Raw genomic sequence first — 17503 nt, forward strand, 5'->3', positions numbered from 1 at the left:
CACCGATTCCTATGGTGCATCAGTATTATAAATCTGCACGAGAACTGAATGGTGCATTTGGTTTAACAATTGACATCCTAACTCCAGCACTTACACACACATACAATTTAATTGTGGCAAGGGAAACAATGCAAGCAGGCAGGAATTCAATTTTTGTTTCAGGCTGTTGCTGGGAACACCAGATAGAAGTCAAAGGGCTTTGACTTGTGGCTCGTGTGTGTTTGTGTGAGATGAAGTTTAATCGCTGTATGGCCAGACAGAAAAAGGTCTTTCTGAAGTGGAGGATCATGATGTGCTGTGTGCCTTCTGCCTGCTCTGCCCACAACAGCCACGAGTCTGTTGGTTGTCACTGAAGGAAGGTGGATGTTTGTCTCCAGCAGTACAGACCCATGCTCCTAGCGTGATGTTGCTGCTAATTAAGTACAGGATGGAAAAGATCAAAGCTGTGCCTTTCCCTCCCCCTACCTCCTTCAATTTTTTTTTTAAAATCCACTCCACAAGGCTGTTTCTTATTTTGAAGCTTCATCTCTCTCTGCTACGTTTGTTGGTTATCTCACCTGTTTGCTTGGTGGGGTTTCAACTGGAACTGGATTTCCATTTTAACTTGGCAACTTCAGAGTCTTGTTTCCCAATGGCCTGCCAGCTAAATTGGTGTGTTACAGATGAATGCACAGCTCACAGATGGTGTTTGAGTGTTTAGTGGCTCTCAGAAGTAGATATGTATTTGGTCAGGAGGAAGATTGCATTTTTCCTCCAGACAGAGCAAATGTCCTTGGGGATATTTTCTGTGTCAAGGTAGAAACCGTTCCACACATCAGGTACAGGGGACTCTCCTAGCTTAGGCACAAGTACTACCTACAAATATATATGTATTTCTTTTCTTCTGGATAGGGAAGAATGCTCCTACTAACATCAACAAGAAGTTTGAAATCTTGATTCTCCTGAATGTCTATAGATGTTTTAAGTCTAACATTTCACTTTCTGTAGTTTTCCATTTCTTTTTAATCTGAGATGAGCTTGAATGTGACACTGTAAACTTCTTCTCCAGGTCCTAAACACTCTTTTATTGCTCATGCACAAGGCTGAGCATTCAGCATTACTTACTGGGTGAACAGCTTTACCGATACTGCTGTGTTTTTTGAGATCTATACCTCTTCTGACATCTTGCATCCTCCCCTGTGTGGTTTGTGCCTTTTTCTCATTCATTCACTGTCGTCTTATTTACTTAAAGCAGTCAGAGGGCACTAAGTAGGGGAGGAGTTACATGCTTTCTTTTGCTTCTTGACTGGCTTAGTCATGTCATGAGGATGAATAACAGAGGCTGTCTACTGCCTTTTGTTCCTTTCTAGAATGAAATAAAAACCAGAGCTGCTTAAAACTTCTGAAAGCTACACTCGAGTTTCCTCACTTCATGTTTGTACCCATCCAGAGCTGGAAGCAACCAGACTGGAATATTTTAACAAAGTCTGTTGCTGTAAGATTTCCAGACTGTTTTGCCAAGCCACTAAGCTCTTGAAAATGCAGTTAAGCATGAAATAGGCGAAGTTTTAGTTGCTTACCTAAACTGCAGCCATGATGATAATAATTTTGTTTTTTGTCATTTCTGCTTTGTCATTGTCAGATGCTGCTCAAAGCTGAAATGTGCAAAGCTTTGCCAGCTCTCTACAAGGAACCACACTGTCCTCCAGCTCTATTGCCACTCTGCTTAAATTTTGTGATTCTTTCTTCTTCCAATGCTTTCTTCCCCAGCTGGGTAAGAAATCTCTTCTTGTGAATGTCTCAGTCAATTCCCTTAGGAAGTTCTTAGTTAGCTAAAGTAAGGAGATGGGCTCCTCTGCCAGCCTAACACTGTTGGGTAAAGGGACTGCTGAGGACATGAATCTGCTGCTCTTTGCCAATTTTCTGTTGTCGTAAACTCTTTTATAGTGAAAGCTGACTGTCCACCATCTTCAGACTAGTGCAGTTATACCCAGAGGAATATGAAGCTGTCAGCACTTTCTTCCCTTTCTCTTTAATGAATATTTCTTGGCCCACTGACCCAGAGTTCCCCCCCTCAACTCCCCTCCTCCCCCAGCATGGAAGAACATAGTGGTTCCTCCAAGGCTACAGCTGTGCCAGCACATAACCCCATGAGTGTGTTGTGGGAAAAGTTCCGCTGATGTGTTTGTTCTGGCTCCTGGCTATGCCTGTAATGCAAACACACCTAAGCTGCTGCTGATCCAGAGTTTACTGCTTGCTGGCCATCTCCTATGAGCTGGCACAGCCTGGACCTTGGAAGGAGCACAGCCACCATCAGCCTCCTCCTCCCCAGCTTGGTGGGGCAGCATGTGACTTTACAGGTGCAGTCATGTACCTGCGTCATGTTCTTTGCAATAAACCAAAACAATTGCAGTTATTGGATTACTCTTTTTCCCTGTTTTGTGAGGATGTTTAATTCCTAAAAGTCCTGCTTTTGGATTTTGGATTTTGCATGGTTCTGGCAGTTTCTTTTTTCCACCACAGCTGCACCTGAAAAATAAACGTGCCATGATTTCCAACATTTCTTCTGTACCATGTCTTTGGGTTTTTTAGTAAGCTGTAGGCCAAATTCTCCTATGGACATTTTTATGTTAATGAACTACCTAATGTCCCCTCAGGTCTTTTGTCACCTCTCTCACAGCAGATAGACCCTAGGTAACCCTTTTAACTGTTTGTGATACCTGCTTTCTTGGTTGCTTGCAAACTGAAGAATGTGAAGCATAGGTGTGTCCTAGAAAGAGCTAGGAAAAAACAGTGTCTCCATCCTTGGCAAACGCTCTCCCTGGTTATAGTCACTTTGCATACATATAAACAAAAAAGTAATATTTTATTAGGAATCCAGTGGATAGAATAATGGACTGTAACTCAGCAGAGGTCAGTTCACAGCTCTGCCGTTGGCTTATTGGGCAAAGTCATTTGTGTCATCACCACAGAGCCTGGGATAAAGACAGTTTCTTTGTAATGCAGCACGAGCTTTGAAAAGGAAAAATATGGTGCAGAGGGAATAATAATAAAATCCTTCTAATGATAATAAAATTATGTGGTTTATATATATGTTTATGTTGTTCACAATGGAATGAACCATATTCCCTTTCAGCCTCATGCTTCATCAGTGGTGCTTTGAACTGGTTTCCATTTGAAGGGTTGCATGTATTAGTGTACTAATTTTAGATGTGCATTCAGATACAGGTGTGATTTCACACTGAAAGTGATAACATTTCATTGTAGTAACACTGGGCAGCATTTCCTGCATATTCTTTTCTGTTGATAAACCATAAAGGACTTAGCCCTAAGTTTAAATACCTACTATTTAGGCTGGTGGGGGGGAGGGGTCTTTTTTATTTGTGAACTGAGTAAACATGTTGCACTGACTCTTGGGCTGTAAGGACTGTGTATGACTCCCTGACGGTAATTTGCATAAACTAATTCTTGTCTGCATTTGCTCTTTAAATCTTCTCTGTCTGTATGGGTGACAAAGAAACATTTATTTTGCCTTATTTTATGCAATGTAAATAATAGATACATTCAGGATAGATCCTGAATACCTCAGCTGGTGTGCATCAGTGTAGCTCTGGAATAAGCAGGGTTGCATCGGCTGAGGATCTACCCCACCGTCAGTTCTAAGTGCCAGCCTTGCAGTCCATTATACAAATGTTCACCGTAGTTTGTCAGCAGCAAAGCTGTCACCCAACAGTACACACTGCCTTCTATTAGCCATTACTTTTCTGTCATCATCATCAAGTGCAGCTTAAGAGAATCTGTGCATCGTTTCTTCCCCTCTGAACAATTTCCATAGAAATAATTGACTTGCTTTTATGGTAATTCTGTCTCTGCTATTTGTTACTGCAGCATTTCCCAAAGAAAAATGCAAAACTAATGCCCTAGAACAAAAACATTCAGCCAAATTACTAACCAGTAATCCAAGGAATCATGGATAAATCCAATGCTCAAGTGGCTTCTCATTTGGAACTTTATATAGTTTTCACCCAAGGGTTAAAGTTTGGTATTTTGTGGGTGGAGGGGTTGTTTTGTTTTTGAAAGGTAATACTCATGCTCTCTGCCCTACAGCAACTTTATATAAATCTCTTCTGAAAACTGTATCTGCCAGTACTGTCACGCCTCCCCCAAGCTTTTACTACTAACACCAGCTAAAAATATTTAAAGGGGCTGTTTCCACTTGTTTGGTGCATTTCATTTCATGTTTCTGCCTCTTCCTTTCTTCATTTTTTAAAGAAGTCAATGAGAGAAGTCATTTAAGCCTAGTGTTTTGAAGTGGCAACCGGTAAACAGCCTTACAGCATGATTAATGAGTACTCAGGAACAATTTGCTGAAACTTACAAGTAAGTTGGGGCCAACTGAATTCGTTTTAAAGTAAATGAAGATATTCCAGTTATGGGCTGGGACTTTCACTGAGTCACTGTGTAGGCTACATTCTCCACCAGTTTCTACCACTGGCTGATGGTGGTCATGTCAAGGTGTTACACAGTCACAGGGAAGTATAACCCAGCACAGAAGTGACACTCAGAATCTGGACTTCCAACAAGTTAAACAATAAAGTGTTTAGTTTCTCTTTGAAAACAGGAAACTATGATCAAGGCATTTGATGAAAACCATGAAGTCTTGAAAAGGATAATTGCTGTTACAAAAATAAAAACGAATGTTGTTTGATTCTACCCAATGGACATATTTTTCTTGGTTTCTTTGACTTCCAGGAAGCTTGGGTTACTGTGGAGTTTCTGGGCTTCTATTGCTTTTTTCAGAGGAAAGGTGCAACTAAGGAAAGACATCATAGGTGTTGTTCAGCTGGTTTAAGCAGGGTCATTCAGTGGAAGCCTTTTGGGTTTGATAAGTGAGAACATTCTGAATTTCTCTGCTTTCATTTATAAGTTTGTTGAGCAGATGGATTCCCATGGCTGAGAGAGCCAGTGTCTCAGCAGAGATCATCTCTCTTTTTACCTCTTGAAAGTGGAAATAGTGTGTGGAGCAATGGAGTGATGGAGGCACATGTTGAATATTTTCATTGCTCCCTAAACCTTAGGGCAGTTCCAAAGCCACACTTTGTATGGTGTGCTCACACTGTGTACAGAAGCAGCTTCCATACAATGAGGGACAGAGCAGGAGCAAGTGCATTCATGGAGCTCCTGTGAAAGTCGTGATTGCACTGTGAGGTCCTGCTGCAGTGAGCAAGAAGTTTACTCACCTTCCCAACCCAGCTTTTCATTATTTAAACCCAGGTTTTTCATTATTTCTGGTGCTCTAGGACTGCTGTGAATGAAAGAGGACTGAGTATTTTCAGTGCTCTGAGCAGTGTGCTCTCCTTCTCCATTTGTGTGTTGGGTTAGAAGAAGGATTTATGTTCTTGAAATCTTTTACAGGCGGTCCATTGAAAGTTTCACTCTGGTATTGCTTATTTGGAGGTAGCTTCAATTAGTAAATTGAGACTAAATGACCTAGTAGTACATGATTCTTATGTGAAGCGTTGAGCCAAATCCAGATTTTTTTGAAATATATATGGTTACTGGTGCTCTTGGCACAGAGATGAAGATTGGCAGTGATCCCTGTAGGATGTGGATTTCTGACATGGGTGAGGCTGGGTGGGACATCTATGTAATTCTGCTTCTTTGATGAAGGATGAGATGAGTATTATGAGCTAAGATAGTACTATTTTTTCTTTTTTTTTTTTTTTTGCACAAACAAACAATTTGGTCTAACTAAAATACAGTGTGGCTAATCCTGCCCTATTAACTTTTCTCAAAGAGTGAATGCTTTAAGAGTAAATTTTGATGGAAGCTATTAAGGATGACAAAAATTTCTTTATATGAAAGGAAGTGTAGTGCAATCTAGCCGCAGAGTTCAGAACATTTAGAATTCCATGGTTATTGTAGTATAATACCACAGTCAATTATATTTCTTATTTTACATTTTTCTTTGTCTCCTTCTCCCACAAGCCTAGACTATGAATTCATAATGTTAATGAAATGTGTTGTGATGTTCCTGTAGGCTGCTGTGGGAAAATAATTACAACATGAGGAAGGCCATTCATGATGTGGCCCTGTCTCTAAAGTAGGACTTTGTGACTGATTAGGACATAAGCAAAATGGACTGAAATAACTTGAAAAAACCTTCAAAACCCCTGACAGATCAGCCTACAGTCACTGCAAGAATCAGCTTTCTTAGCCCAACAGATGTTTCTGTGAGAAGTTTTAGTGGTTTGTACTTGAGGCCTTCATTGACCCAAAACCTATTTTTTTGTGCTGTGTTCCTGACAACTTCTTGTCCTCTCCTTCTCCAACCATGTAGCTAAAGTCTGAGCCTTCTCATGAGCAAAGGGGCTGGCTGACAGGATGCCGTCTCCTCCACGTGCATCCTGCTCAACACTGAGAATCAGGAGTAACATGATGCCAAGGCTGGTCTCAAAATCCAGCTTTATGGCTGGCAAGTTTGGGGGGTTTGTTTTTCCTTCTCATTCAAATCTAGACTAAATGCAGAAACTTTTAAAGTTTCTTCTCTATTGCTATTCACAGTTCTCTTTGTGACTGCTGAAGAAATGTACACAGCTACTTAAGAAATATATGTAGACAGAAAAGTTTTTTAAGAGTACAAAATACAGTGCAAGTATGTCTGTCACTTCTTCTTCAGTCACATGCTACACTTTAAAAAGCCAGCATGTTTTCTTCCACAAAAAGACCTTTATATTTTTGAACTTTCAGAAGCCTTAATCAATATAAATAACAGTTTGAGCATGATGACATCATGTTCAGTTCTAGAGTTGTGCATCTCAGCTGCTTAGTCATTTAAATCAGTGGAAATAAGCACAGCAGTTAGAAGTTTCAAAAGGTCAAAGAAGCTACTGTCTTTTCAGCTTTGAATCAGCTGAGAGACTCCAGTTTCTGGGAAACATAATGCCAAGGCTGCATCTCAGCATCTCATTTCCTCCCCCTGCCTCCTTTGAAGCACTACAGTAACTAGCTTAAAGGGAAAATCACACCACACTCAGTAGCAGAATCCTTTAAAGAGCAAGTTCCCCGTTTACTTGAAAATAAAGAGGAGTTTTATCCCACATTGTGTATGGAAATATTTGACTGAAGTGCTCTTACCCAAATGCCAAAAAGCTGTTCACAGATTTTCAGTAAAATTAATACTTTTCAGTACAAATATGACAAGTTATTTTACCATTTTCTCAGAAGGAAAATAAGTGATAAAGTGTTCCTCAGAGAACAATTTGTGAGAAAAATTAAAATCAAAATGAGAGCTTTTAAAAACTTAGTTTTAAATGTGATTTGTTGTCTTTATAAAAGTGACGGCATGATTTCTGGGAGGAAGCCACCTCTCACCTAGACTGCCATGGAAAAAACATTTCTTTTCTTCTTTTTTAATGTCAGATACATTGTTTAATCAAAAGTTGTGACCAGAACCTGTGCAATATTATCTGTACAGCAGGACTCTGCAGTCTTTCAGCAACTGCTGTCTCTTATACGTTTTTACAAATGACTCTTTGTTTTGTTTCCATGTATTTCTAGCTGCCGTTCTGCTGCTGATGTGAAACTGTCCAGGCAGGTTGTCAAGCATTTCCATTTCGTGGTATACACGGCTTTTTCGGAGCTGCGAGCCACATGCTGGCACTCCAGGGACTTCTGGCTGCTCACACTGCTGGTAGTTTTGCTTTGGTTCCTGAGACTTTACCTGCATTATTTGAGTCAATGGCTCTTCCTTCAGACCATCTCAGTTCCTGTTGCAAAGTAAGTCCTGCTATCCTTTTTTCTCTGTCAGAATATTTCACCTAATAGTTTGATTCAAAGCATGTCCTTTTCACTATGAAGAGAATTGATGACTCAGACTCCTGCTGAGAGCTCTACATACAAGCTCTGATAGGAACCCCTGCAGAAACTAAGACAACAAGGATTGCACCCAGAGTTGATACGCAAACGTTCATATCAGGTGAAGGTGTTAGTAATGTAAACTTTAAACCCAGAACATGATGTGTCCATTTGTGTATCTTCTGTCACGCCTACATCTCTCCCATCTGAGATACTCAGCAGGTTATGTACCTTCCAGAAGAATAATTTATCATTTTGGATAAAGTATTTCTACATTCTTCAGGAGTGCACAAAACTGAAGAAGCATTTGAATCATAATTCATGTTACCAATGTGATCTATGAGTAAAATACTTAGAGGAATTTAACTTTGATATATCAGTTTTACTGTGAGTACTGCAATGAGTTGACATATTTTAACTCTATGATACATTGACTTTAGCTCAGGAATTAGACCTCTCTAGAGTGTTGCAGGAAAATCATTGCTTGTCATTACCTGGCATGAAATAACCAAAAGATGGAGTACAACTCCACTAGGTGATATATACCTGACCCTATGCATATTCCTGTGTGATAGAGAAGGGTTTTACAGAGCAAAAAGGTTCAGTCATGCTTAGTAAAATATATATTTCTCCAATAGAAACTTTTTTTTCTTTTATTCACCTTAAATCAGTGTACAAACCCGAATCACTCAGTAGGAGCCAGCAACATGCAACGCTCTGACTTATGTCTGGTGTGGTAGTGGTATTGATTATTGGCTGAAATTTGAACAGGGTGTCTGAGCAGACTCTGTACAGTGCTGGGTTTTGCTAAGGTGGTCTTCTAGATCTTAATGTAAAGCCAGCCATCTCTCACTTCTGGCCTTGCACATCTTGTGTTGGCTTGGCCAGCTGGCGGTAAAACTTCTGGGAGGCCAAGCATCGGGAGTCTGTGAAAACAAAGGAAACTCAACAGAAGGAAGCAATGCATGAGAGAGTGGTGGTCATGTTCAAAGCCACTAGTCACAGCTGTCCCAGGCAGTCAGCTAGATAAAGGATAATGTTCTCAAGCCAAGATGCCCTGGATCAGTATCCCAGTCTGTAGCTGTGTGTCTGAACAATGAGACTGAGCTGAGCACTCTCTAGTCCTATCAAATGTAGTGGTAGCACTCACAAGTAGGGAACAGAGTGAGAATCAAACCAGTTCACCTTTAGTTAGGAAACAGAATTTAGGCCGCTTCAACTGGATGGAAATTTTTGCCTTAAATTTCAGCATCTGTGTGTAGCTCACAATGCCAAGCTGTTCTTGTCTCTTACCATGCCAGCAAACTTGCTCATCGTATGAGCTTTGCAAATCCCACCATCTCAAGGTGGGAAGAGGGACATTTCCAATCACTTTAGGCATGATAAAAGCTATGTCTTCTGCATATTTTCTGCTTTGTGCAGTGCCCAAAGGTGCTGCTGTGCAGACATGGGTGAGCTCCTGGAGCCTGTGCTCATGTTGGTGCATCTGGGAGGTAATACCTTCCTATAGCCTTTCCTGTACAGTCCCTGGAGCTTGGACGTGGACCCAGTGAACAGAGAGTCAGAGGGGATCCAAGGATGCAGAAACAAGAGGAGGAAGAGAAAGTTTTATTTTTCTGACTAGCTTCATACAGCTTTTGGTCTTAGTATTTTGACCCAGATAGGGATGCAACTTTACAGTGCAATGTGCATGATTCTACCGTCTTTCAATGGTTTGCTCAGGAGCACAAATGCTCTCCTTTTGCTTGTTTACAGGTTCCAGCTCTTCCCTCACACTGTGGAACTGTGCTACCAGAACTCCTTGCTGCACACCAGTGAAGAGTTGGCCATGGTCGTGGTGGGACCACTAACCTTGAATGCTGGGTTGCTTCTCATGGTCCTGATCAGATGGGGCTGTCAGGAGCTATTTGACTCATTCCCTTCCTTCTTGTCAAAATTTATCATAGCTATGGGACTATGGACAGTGCTAGACCCCTTGGCAGTGTTTGTAGTGGATTCATTCCTGGGGGTGAGTCACTTAAAATAACTTGGACATGAGAACTTGATGTAGAAGTTTGTTTTATTCAGTGAATCACTGAAAGATATGAAATTCCACCCCCGGCAATGGAACATGAAAGTTAAAAAGAAATTAAATAATAATGTTATACATTACCTTTTTATTAACAAAATTCCCATCTAATGGAGTCACTGTGTTTCTGCATAAAATTAAGAGCACTGTAAAAGCCATACATGGAGATAAGAAAGTAAATCCACTGCTGGAGTGATTGCATCTGCTTTGAAAAGAATTATGGCAGTTTTGGATGTTAATGGGGATAAGTTAATGAGCAATCCTGATTATTAACATTTCAGATTTTTTTAAGCATCAAAACAGACAAAATGAAAAAAATAGAGTTTATCATGCACTTCTCTGGCAAGATAGTTAATATAATTTACTGGCACACCTAAAAAGGCTTGTGAGATCTAAAGACAGACATCTTTAAGGAGAGAGTTTCATCATACGTAACATCAGGAGAGCAAAGTTCCCAACTCTTTCTGTGCCTATGTATGGGCTGTGTAGCCCAACTGTGCTTGGGTGGCTCCTGACTTTTATCACATCTGAGATAATGCCCAGTCTCCCAGAGCACACATTTCAAATTTGAGTCTCACTGTGTCTGTGACACTGGTTCCTGTCAATGGTTGCAGGATGCTGAGAGTTTTCCTGGGGCTGTGATATTGCTCTTCTGCCCTTGCTGATCTTTCAAAGTCATCTATGTTTCTGTTGCTCACTCCAGATCAAGCACTAATCCACAGGTCTTGCTGTGGATCAGCTTTTCTCAGGTCTCTTGGTTCTTCATCCTCTGACCTGTGCTCTGCAGGTGATTTTTCACTCTTAATATGTCGTTTTCTATTGCAGTAGTTTTGAAAATTAAAATTCAGCACTTCAAGAAATTTAGTTGGAGCTCACTTGAGAGGTAATTGCAATAGTTTAAGCATGTGGCAACATGCTCTAGTTTTCACTTGGGCAGCCTGCATTTATTTATTTATTTAATTATTTTAAAATTTCATTATGTAAAACATGCACAGAATTGAATTTTAATTGTAATTTGTATTAAGATTGCTTTTCCCCTAAGATAAAAAGGTGTATTTCCTCAATAAGCAGGGTAGAAATATTAAAATGTTTAAATAGATTTTTTCTCCCCTCTAATACTGATGTATTCATAAAAACTGGAAGAGAGGATGACGTCTGCCTTATCTTTCCCACACTTGCATTGAGAAAATCATTGCCATTGACTTCAGTGGAATTGTGCTCAGTTCTACACAGACTGGATTACTTATCAATTTCAAATAGCACTAGGTCAGGGGCAAACGTGAGATACAAGTAAAGTAACTTAGCTTTTCATTAAAGTATTAAAAATGTACACACCTCTCTGTACCTCATACTGAAAATTTGGCAGTCTTACCCACCAAGATTATCTTTGGTAGAAACTCATTTGTTCAAATATTACACAATATACTGTATGTATCCTTTCCAAAATGAAACTATATCTCTTACATGTGTTTTCATTATTGCATTTGTAATTTTTTTTTACTCTTGGCATTCTTTCAGCAGCTATTTCAGATTTGCTTGCCAATCTATTTTAGATCAAGCCTTTTTAAAATATTGTGTTGTGGTAATATAAGTTATTTTAGTGCTAGAATGTATTTTAGTATTTTAAATGGCCTTAATACTTACAAAAGATGACAGATGGCCCTGGAGACAAAGGTTTCTGTGTTTACTAACTAATTTTTTTTATTGTTAAGGAAAGTCTAGAGAGCAGATGCATATTTGGGGGGGTAGATGCATATTTGGGGGGGTTTCAAATCATAGTCCAAAATGCTGTGTCAAATGTGTTATTTCAGATTTGATTTACTGTCAGCCTGTAGAAGGATGTTCCAGGGATAAGAAACATTCCTATGCAGTTCAAGTTAAAGTTCTGACAGAGCTTTCCTGGGACCCCACTCACTTTGTCTGTCTGTGGCTTCCAAAATGCAGACAACAATAACACCTCTTTGGCCACAGGGATGCGTGTCATTGGAAAAACCAGTGGGCACTGCAAACGGCTCACATGACCACCACATGTGGTGGTGCGATAAGTACCTGAGAGAGAAGTTGACAAATGTTATTTAAGCTATTTAAAATGAAGACGCCTTCCTTGGATCATGTCTTTGAGGACCACAGAAGGTATACAGAATGACAGAGTACCTTTGTCAGAAAAAAAGGATAGAAAACTACAGTTCTCCCACACCGTTTTTGGTTTGCCAGAAAGAACCGCTTGGATAAGAGAGAAATTTATTCTTATTTGCCATTCAGACTTTTGCCTCTCTGGAGGAATGTCAGGACGTGACTGCTGTGCAGAGGATTTTCCTTGGTAGACAGTTGCTTCAGTAAGGAAGCAGTGGAAGCAGCCAAATTTTTTTTTTTTACTTTTTTTTCCAAAAAGAGGAGAAGAGGAGATGAAACAGGGACATAGAAGAGAACCAGAATATTTAATTCTTTTTGTAACAAATATGGATGGATCTGAATTAGTGACTAGTCTTTGTATGTCATTACCAGTCTCCTGGGACCTTCAATTTCCACAACAGAACCTAGCAGCATTGCAAATGGTGAAGAGAGAACAAAAATGTGCTCAAGAATCACAGTCCTTCTGTAGCTGGACTTGCAGCTGTCATCCCTTTACTATGCACATCGCTGCAAAGGTAGCCAGAAATGGGCAGAAAGTTTTGACGCTTCCTAAGGGTTAATCTAAGCAAGCTGCTCAGAAAGGTGCAGGTTTCTTGAAGCCTAAAGGTCACAGGGTCCCTCTCTGAATGATGGACACTGGATGCTTTGGTTGTGCAGTTTCACATCCTTGCAAAACATGTCAACATGATCTAAAATGGATATGGCCATCACCATGTCCCTTTAAAAAGGAAAAATGGAGAGAGGAATTTATTTAAGTTCTGAACAGTAGAAGACCTATGATATGTAGTTGAATTCTTCTAAATTGATCCAGCAGAGGGCAATAATATGTCAATACAGTAGCTAGCTCTTAAGAACTAGATATGAGGAAAAAAAAGAAAAAAGGGAAAATAATAGATTTTTTTGAAAATAATAAAAAAAAAATCAACATTATGCCTCCTTGGTCATTGCATTAAGGAAAATTTCAGCCTTCTTCCCCTTCCACTTGCCCTGAAATACACTAACAGAGTTCACTTTAAGTATTTTCACTGTGACATGGGTTTTGTTCAATAAGCCACCTCTATAGGGTAGATTTTAATTTTACTAAAATAAGTCAGCAAATAATTTATTTCACATCTTGTGGTTAATTTCAAATTCTGCCTAGCAGACTCCTAAGTTTCAGACTGTATGCTCCAAAAATTACATTTAAATCCTTCTTATACAGAGATTCATGTTCTTTTGTCTCTATAGTCTAATTAGGTGTGACATTTTCTTATGTTGATTTTTCCTCCATGACAGCGATTTGGGAACAGTGTAGAGAAACCCATTGCTGATGCTGCAAAACTCTCCTGGGTATTTCTAAGAGCAGGGGAGTCAGGAGTTCCTGGTGCCTTAATCACGGTGATGCTTTACACCATCCTGTTCATGATCTCATCAACAGTGTTGTACCTGTATTTTTTAAGGTATGTCTCCTAATCTCATTATTCCCTTAAGAACTTAGGCTTGTGCCTCTTCTCCAATTAGATAAAATAAGGTGACATCAGAAAAGATATATCAGTGTCACACGCCCAGAGCCCAGAACTGTAGATAGTCAAGGAGGGGTTTGCTTCTGCTTAACTTTTAATGCACTGAGATTGCTGGGCACAGCAAGTCAGAGACAGAGCCACTTATTTCCTCAACAGGAGCACAACTGATATAATGATTTTTCATAGATTCTAGAAGCCTCTGCTTCTCTGGCTTCAGGCAATGATGTCTGTGTGAGGGCTTAAGCTGTAAAGTGTGCATACCTTTCATTTAGGTACTTTGGAAGATGTCTTTATTCTTACAAGAAGGGGTTTTGCGAAAAAATAGGAAAAATTTCAGAAAGCTACATATAATATGAAGTGCAAAATCTCTGAGTCTGCAGTGGCTTCCAGAGCCTTACAGCCTTTTGAAAATATAGGATTTTTGACTTCTTGGGACTGAGTTGTCATGAAATGATTTAATCCAAATAATTTTTCTGTGACATTAGCCCATTTTCTAAACTCAGTTCCTCATGAAATTTGACTAACTACCTTTCTTGCCATCTTTCTAGTAGACACCATTAGCTGCACAGTCAATAGGGACAGGTGTGGAACACCGAAAATTAATTAGATAGATTGTCTAATATATTGAATGAAAAAGTATTTTTTTCCTAAGTGAATCATTTATAATGCAGTAGGAATTTTGTTCTGGCCCTCGATTCACCCAGTGATGAGTACTGGCAAACACCAATAAAAAGCCACATGCAAAGGCAAGATGCAGGCAGGTGTAAGAACAGAAAAGCTCAGCATACACCCTCCACCTGATTGTATCATCCTTCGGTCCCCCTTCCACAAAATCTGTTGCAGCAGGCAGAAAAAGATAAATGGCATTCTAAATTTCTGCAAAGTATTTCAGAGCTCCTACATTCCTGGGAGCTGTATACAACTCCAATGTACTGGTAGTCTAGTTAATTAGTTTTTGAGACGTTAATGCCTTCTTAATCATTGACTTAATAGTTTTGAATAGCTTCATAAGTTTTAGCTGCTGTCGTTTATTACTCAGGAAAATTAATTTAAATTAAAACATTTGTAAGGCAGGTTTTTATGAGAATATTACCAACATCTTCATTGTCTGGGGAACAGGTGCAAGATCATCAAAGGTACCTTTCCTTCTGGATCAATTTTCCCATAATGTTTTCCAATAAAGGGGTGGGAGAATAATGTTACTAGGGGAAAAAAAGTTGTCTTAGCATAACACATTTTAAAAATGATTCATAGCAAAATACAAAAGCAAAGGGAAGATAACAAAATCTGTTACAGTGCATAACGTCTTTGAAGTTCTTTGCTTGAAAACAAAAGAAAACATTTTGAAAACTGGAGTCTGTGCAGAGTAAAGTTATATAAGGAGCTTCTACTATTGGATCAACTTTCTCTTCCTTGAGAAAGGAAGTAGCCAACTCCGTGGAAAACTGGCACCTAGCTAGGACTCTTGAGCAGCACACTATCAGCCCAATAATGATAGAATTAAAAGCTTCAAAAATGTTTTTAGGGAAACTATCTCTGCATTTCATAACACTGTTTCCTGAATATTGACATAACAGCATTTATTTTCAAGAGAAAATAGTATTACTTCCAAGGCAGTAGCATCTCTTTGTATGAATATTTCTCAGATGCCATATCTCAAATATTTTCAAGTGGAATGTTGCTCAGCACAGAAAACATATATTTTTAAATAAGCATTCACCACATTTTGCTCTTGCAAGGTGAAGCAATATAAATATTGAGTGATACTTTCTGCATCTTAAGACCCCAAATGCCAGGGGAGACTTTGGCTGTTGGATGGAGGAGCTGGTGACATTTGTTGGAATTACTCAGCAGCTTGCCACTAAACTGAAGTGTTTGGCAATGTGTAAAAGAGAGGATAAGAACACTGAACCCACAAGACCACCAAAGCAAGCAGGGGCTGTGTCTGTTTCTGCCACAGATAGAAAGCTTCATGGTAGCACTGATGAACAGCCAGGAAGCTAATGAAATAATGGGCAGGGGATAAGTAGCAGTAGGCATTTATTTGTTTCTTTATAAACCAAAATACCTCAATAAATCTGGTTCCCCTTGGGTGTCTTGGGAGTCTGTAGTACAACTAGCATGGAGAGGTATTCTAATTACTTTTTGCAACAATGAAGAGGCACTGGCTGCAATTCCTTCCTTTTAATTCTACCAGACATTAGAAACAGACAGGAGTTTGTTGGTGAAATGTTTTCTACACTGTGAGAAAATGCAGACCCATCTGAACGAAGAGTCTGGTGGAAAGCATCTGAACTTCCTGGTATTGAAACATTTTTCAGGGAAAAGCTTCAAAAATCTACATTTTTAAGTGTTAACAGCAAAACTGGTTCTGTATTTTTAATGGTGGTTTCCCAAAAAAGGATGAGAAAGGCTCAAGCTAAGATGTAATAAATTGTTTTAAACCACTAAATCTACCCTTTAATTTTTGGTTTGTGTAATTCTTTGAAAAGACCATTTTTTAAATCAGACTCTGGGTAGGAAATAATTTCAATGTTTTCTATTCTTTCTGATAGGTAAGTAAATGAACTTGTAGGGTATTATACTGGTTCTCATATGCCTAGAAAACATAATCTGTGTTTTGATTTTTTTATTGTATTAGCAATAAAAATAACTACTCTCATTCTTATAACAAGGTATGTTAAAGTATAAGAAGTGTTTTATTAGTTTTCATGACAAAGAAAAGAAGTTAAAGCAGGTAACAGGAGCAGGCTGAGCACTTTTGGACAAAAAGAACAAAGCTGAAAGACAGGCTTCATGATTCTTAATTAATTCAAAGTTAATTATATTGTTTATAACCATGTGCTTAAAATCTTCATATAGAAAATGTTTATGGCAGCAAATAGTAATTTAACTGCATTAAATTTTACTTAAGTTGAAATAAGAATGTTGCATTAAGTGAGCTTAAATAAATGCCAAGGTCTTTCTGTTATTTAGAAAGACAAGTGGCAAGCCTTTTAAATTGCTGACCTGGAATGTCAAACATGAACACTATGGAATAATATTGCTTCAACATGAACAGAAGGTCAGAAAGTCCACCAGCTTGATTGTTAGTTTTTCAACCAAGCACAAGATAATATATACTTATAACAAGTTATAAGTCAATTCTTGCACAAATGTATCTATTGTATCGAAAGAACATCTGATGTAGATCCTGAGACTAAGAGAAAAACTTTTTCTTTGAAGACACTGTGGAATTTTGTAAATTACTACATAAAGGACACTACTAATATATAAAAAATAATCTCTTCTATAGTGTGTTTTAAGCTACTTTAGTATCCTGCTCTGCCTTAGCACTGATTTGCATTTCACACTTTAGAGCATTTTCTATTATTTCTTGATAGCCAGTTTGTTTATATTCCCTGACTACCTACATCTTGATTAGATTATCTTCCACCTGCTCTCCCCTTTTGATAAGAGGATTCTAAAATGACATCTTGGAAACTACAGCAAATTTAGGCCTGCAGCTTCAAAAAGGAATGTTTCAAAAAAGAAGGGCAGGGGAAAAAGTACAGAGAGAACCTTTGCAGGAAAGCCTGACATATAAATTCCTGATCTGATGTTGAGTCAGGCTGCCAGATTTTGGGATCAGAACAGCTACTCCATCGCAGAAACTCTTAGATATGGTGATTGATCCTAAGGTACACATTCCTGTTTGAAGGGAGAGCTAAAGCTCCTCCCGAGATCAAGTTGAAAAATTGTCTGTTGGTGCACCTCCTTATTTCAGTTCCACACTAAATCTCACTTGTGGGCAAAATTGTACTAAGCAGCTTACTGAGTGTGCTTCTCTGCACTTTCTGTGAGCACTGTAAGGTGTGATGTAGAGCTGATGTCATTGTGAACTTCATTCTGGTTTAGCTGAACATCCTTCTGCCTCTCCCAGGCATTGTTCACCACACACAGGCCACTACAAGACCGAAGGATA

General features: G+C 39.1%; 1 protein-coding gene across 1 annotated transcript in view; it reads left to right on the forward strand.

Moving 5' to 3' along the window:
- LOC121674639 overlaps positions 1–17503 on the forward strand; it is a 164784-nt gene that overhangs the window by 98163 nt on the left and 49118 nt on the right. Inside the window, exons 15-17 of the mRNA XM_042049144.1 lie at positions 7540–7758; positions 9592–9844; positions 13313–13476. Of these exons, the coding sequence (XP_041905078.1) occupies positions 7540–7758; positions 9592–9844; positions 13313–13476 (636 nt within the window). The remainder of the gene's footprint in view (positions 1–7539; positions 7759–9591; positions 9845–13312; positions 13477–17503) is intronic.

Source organism: Corvus kubaryi, unplaced genomic scaffold (genome assembly GCF_017639235.1).
Source record: "Corvus kubaryi isolate FWS band 111438036 unplaced genomic scaffold, C.kubaryi_AGA036_p1.0 69, whole genome shotgun sequence".
In the NCBI taxonomy this organism is placed as follows: domain Eukaryota; kingdom Metazoa; phylum Chordata; class Aves; order Passeriformes; family Corvidae; genus Corvus; species Corvus kubaryi.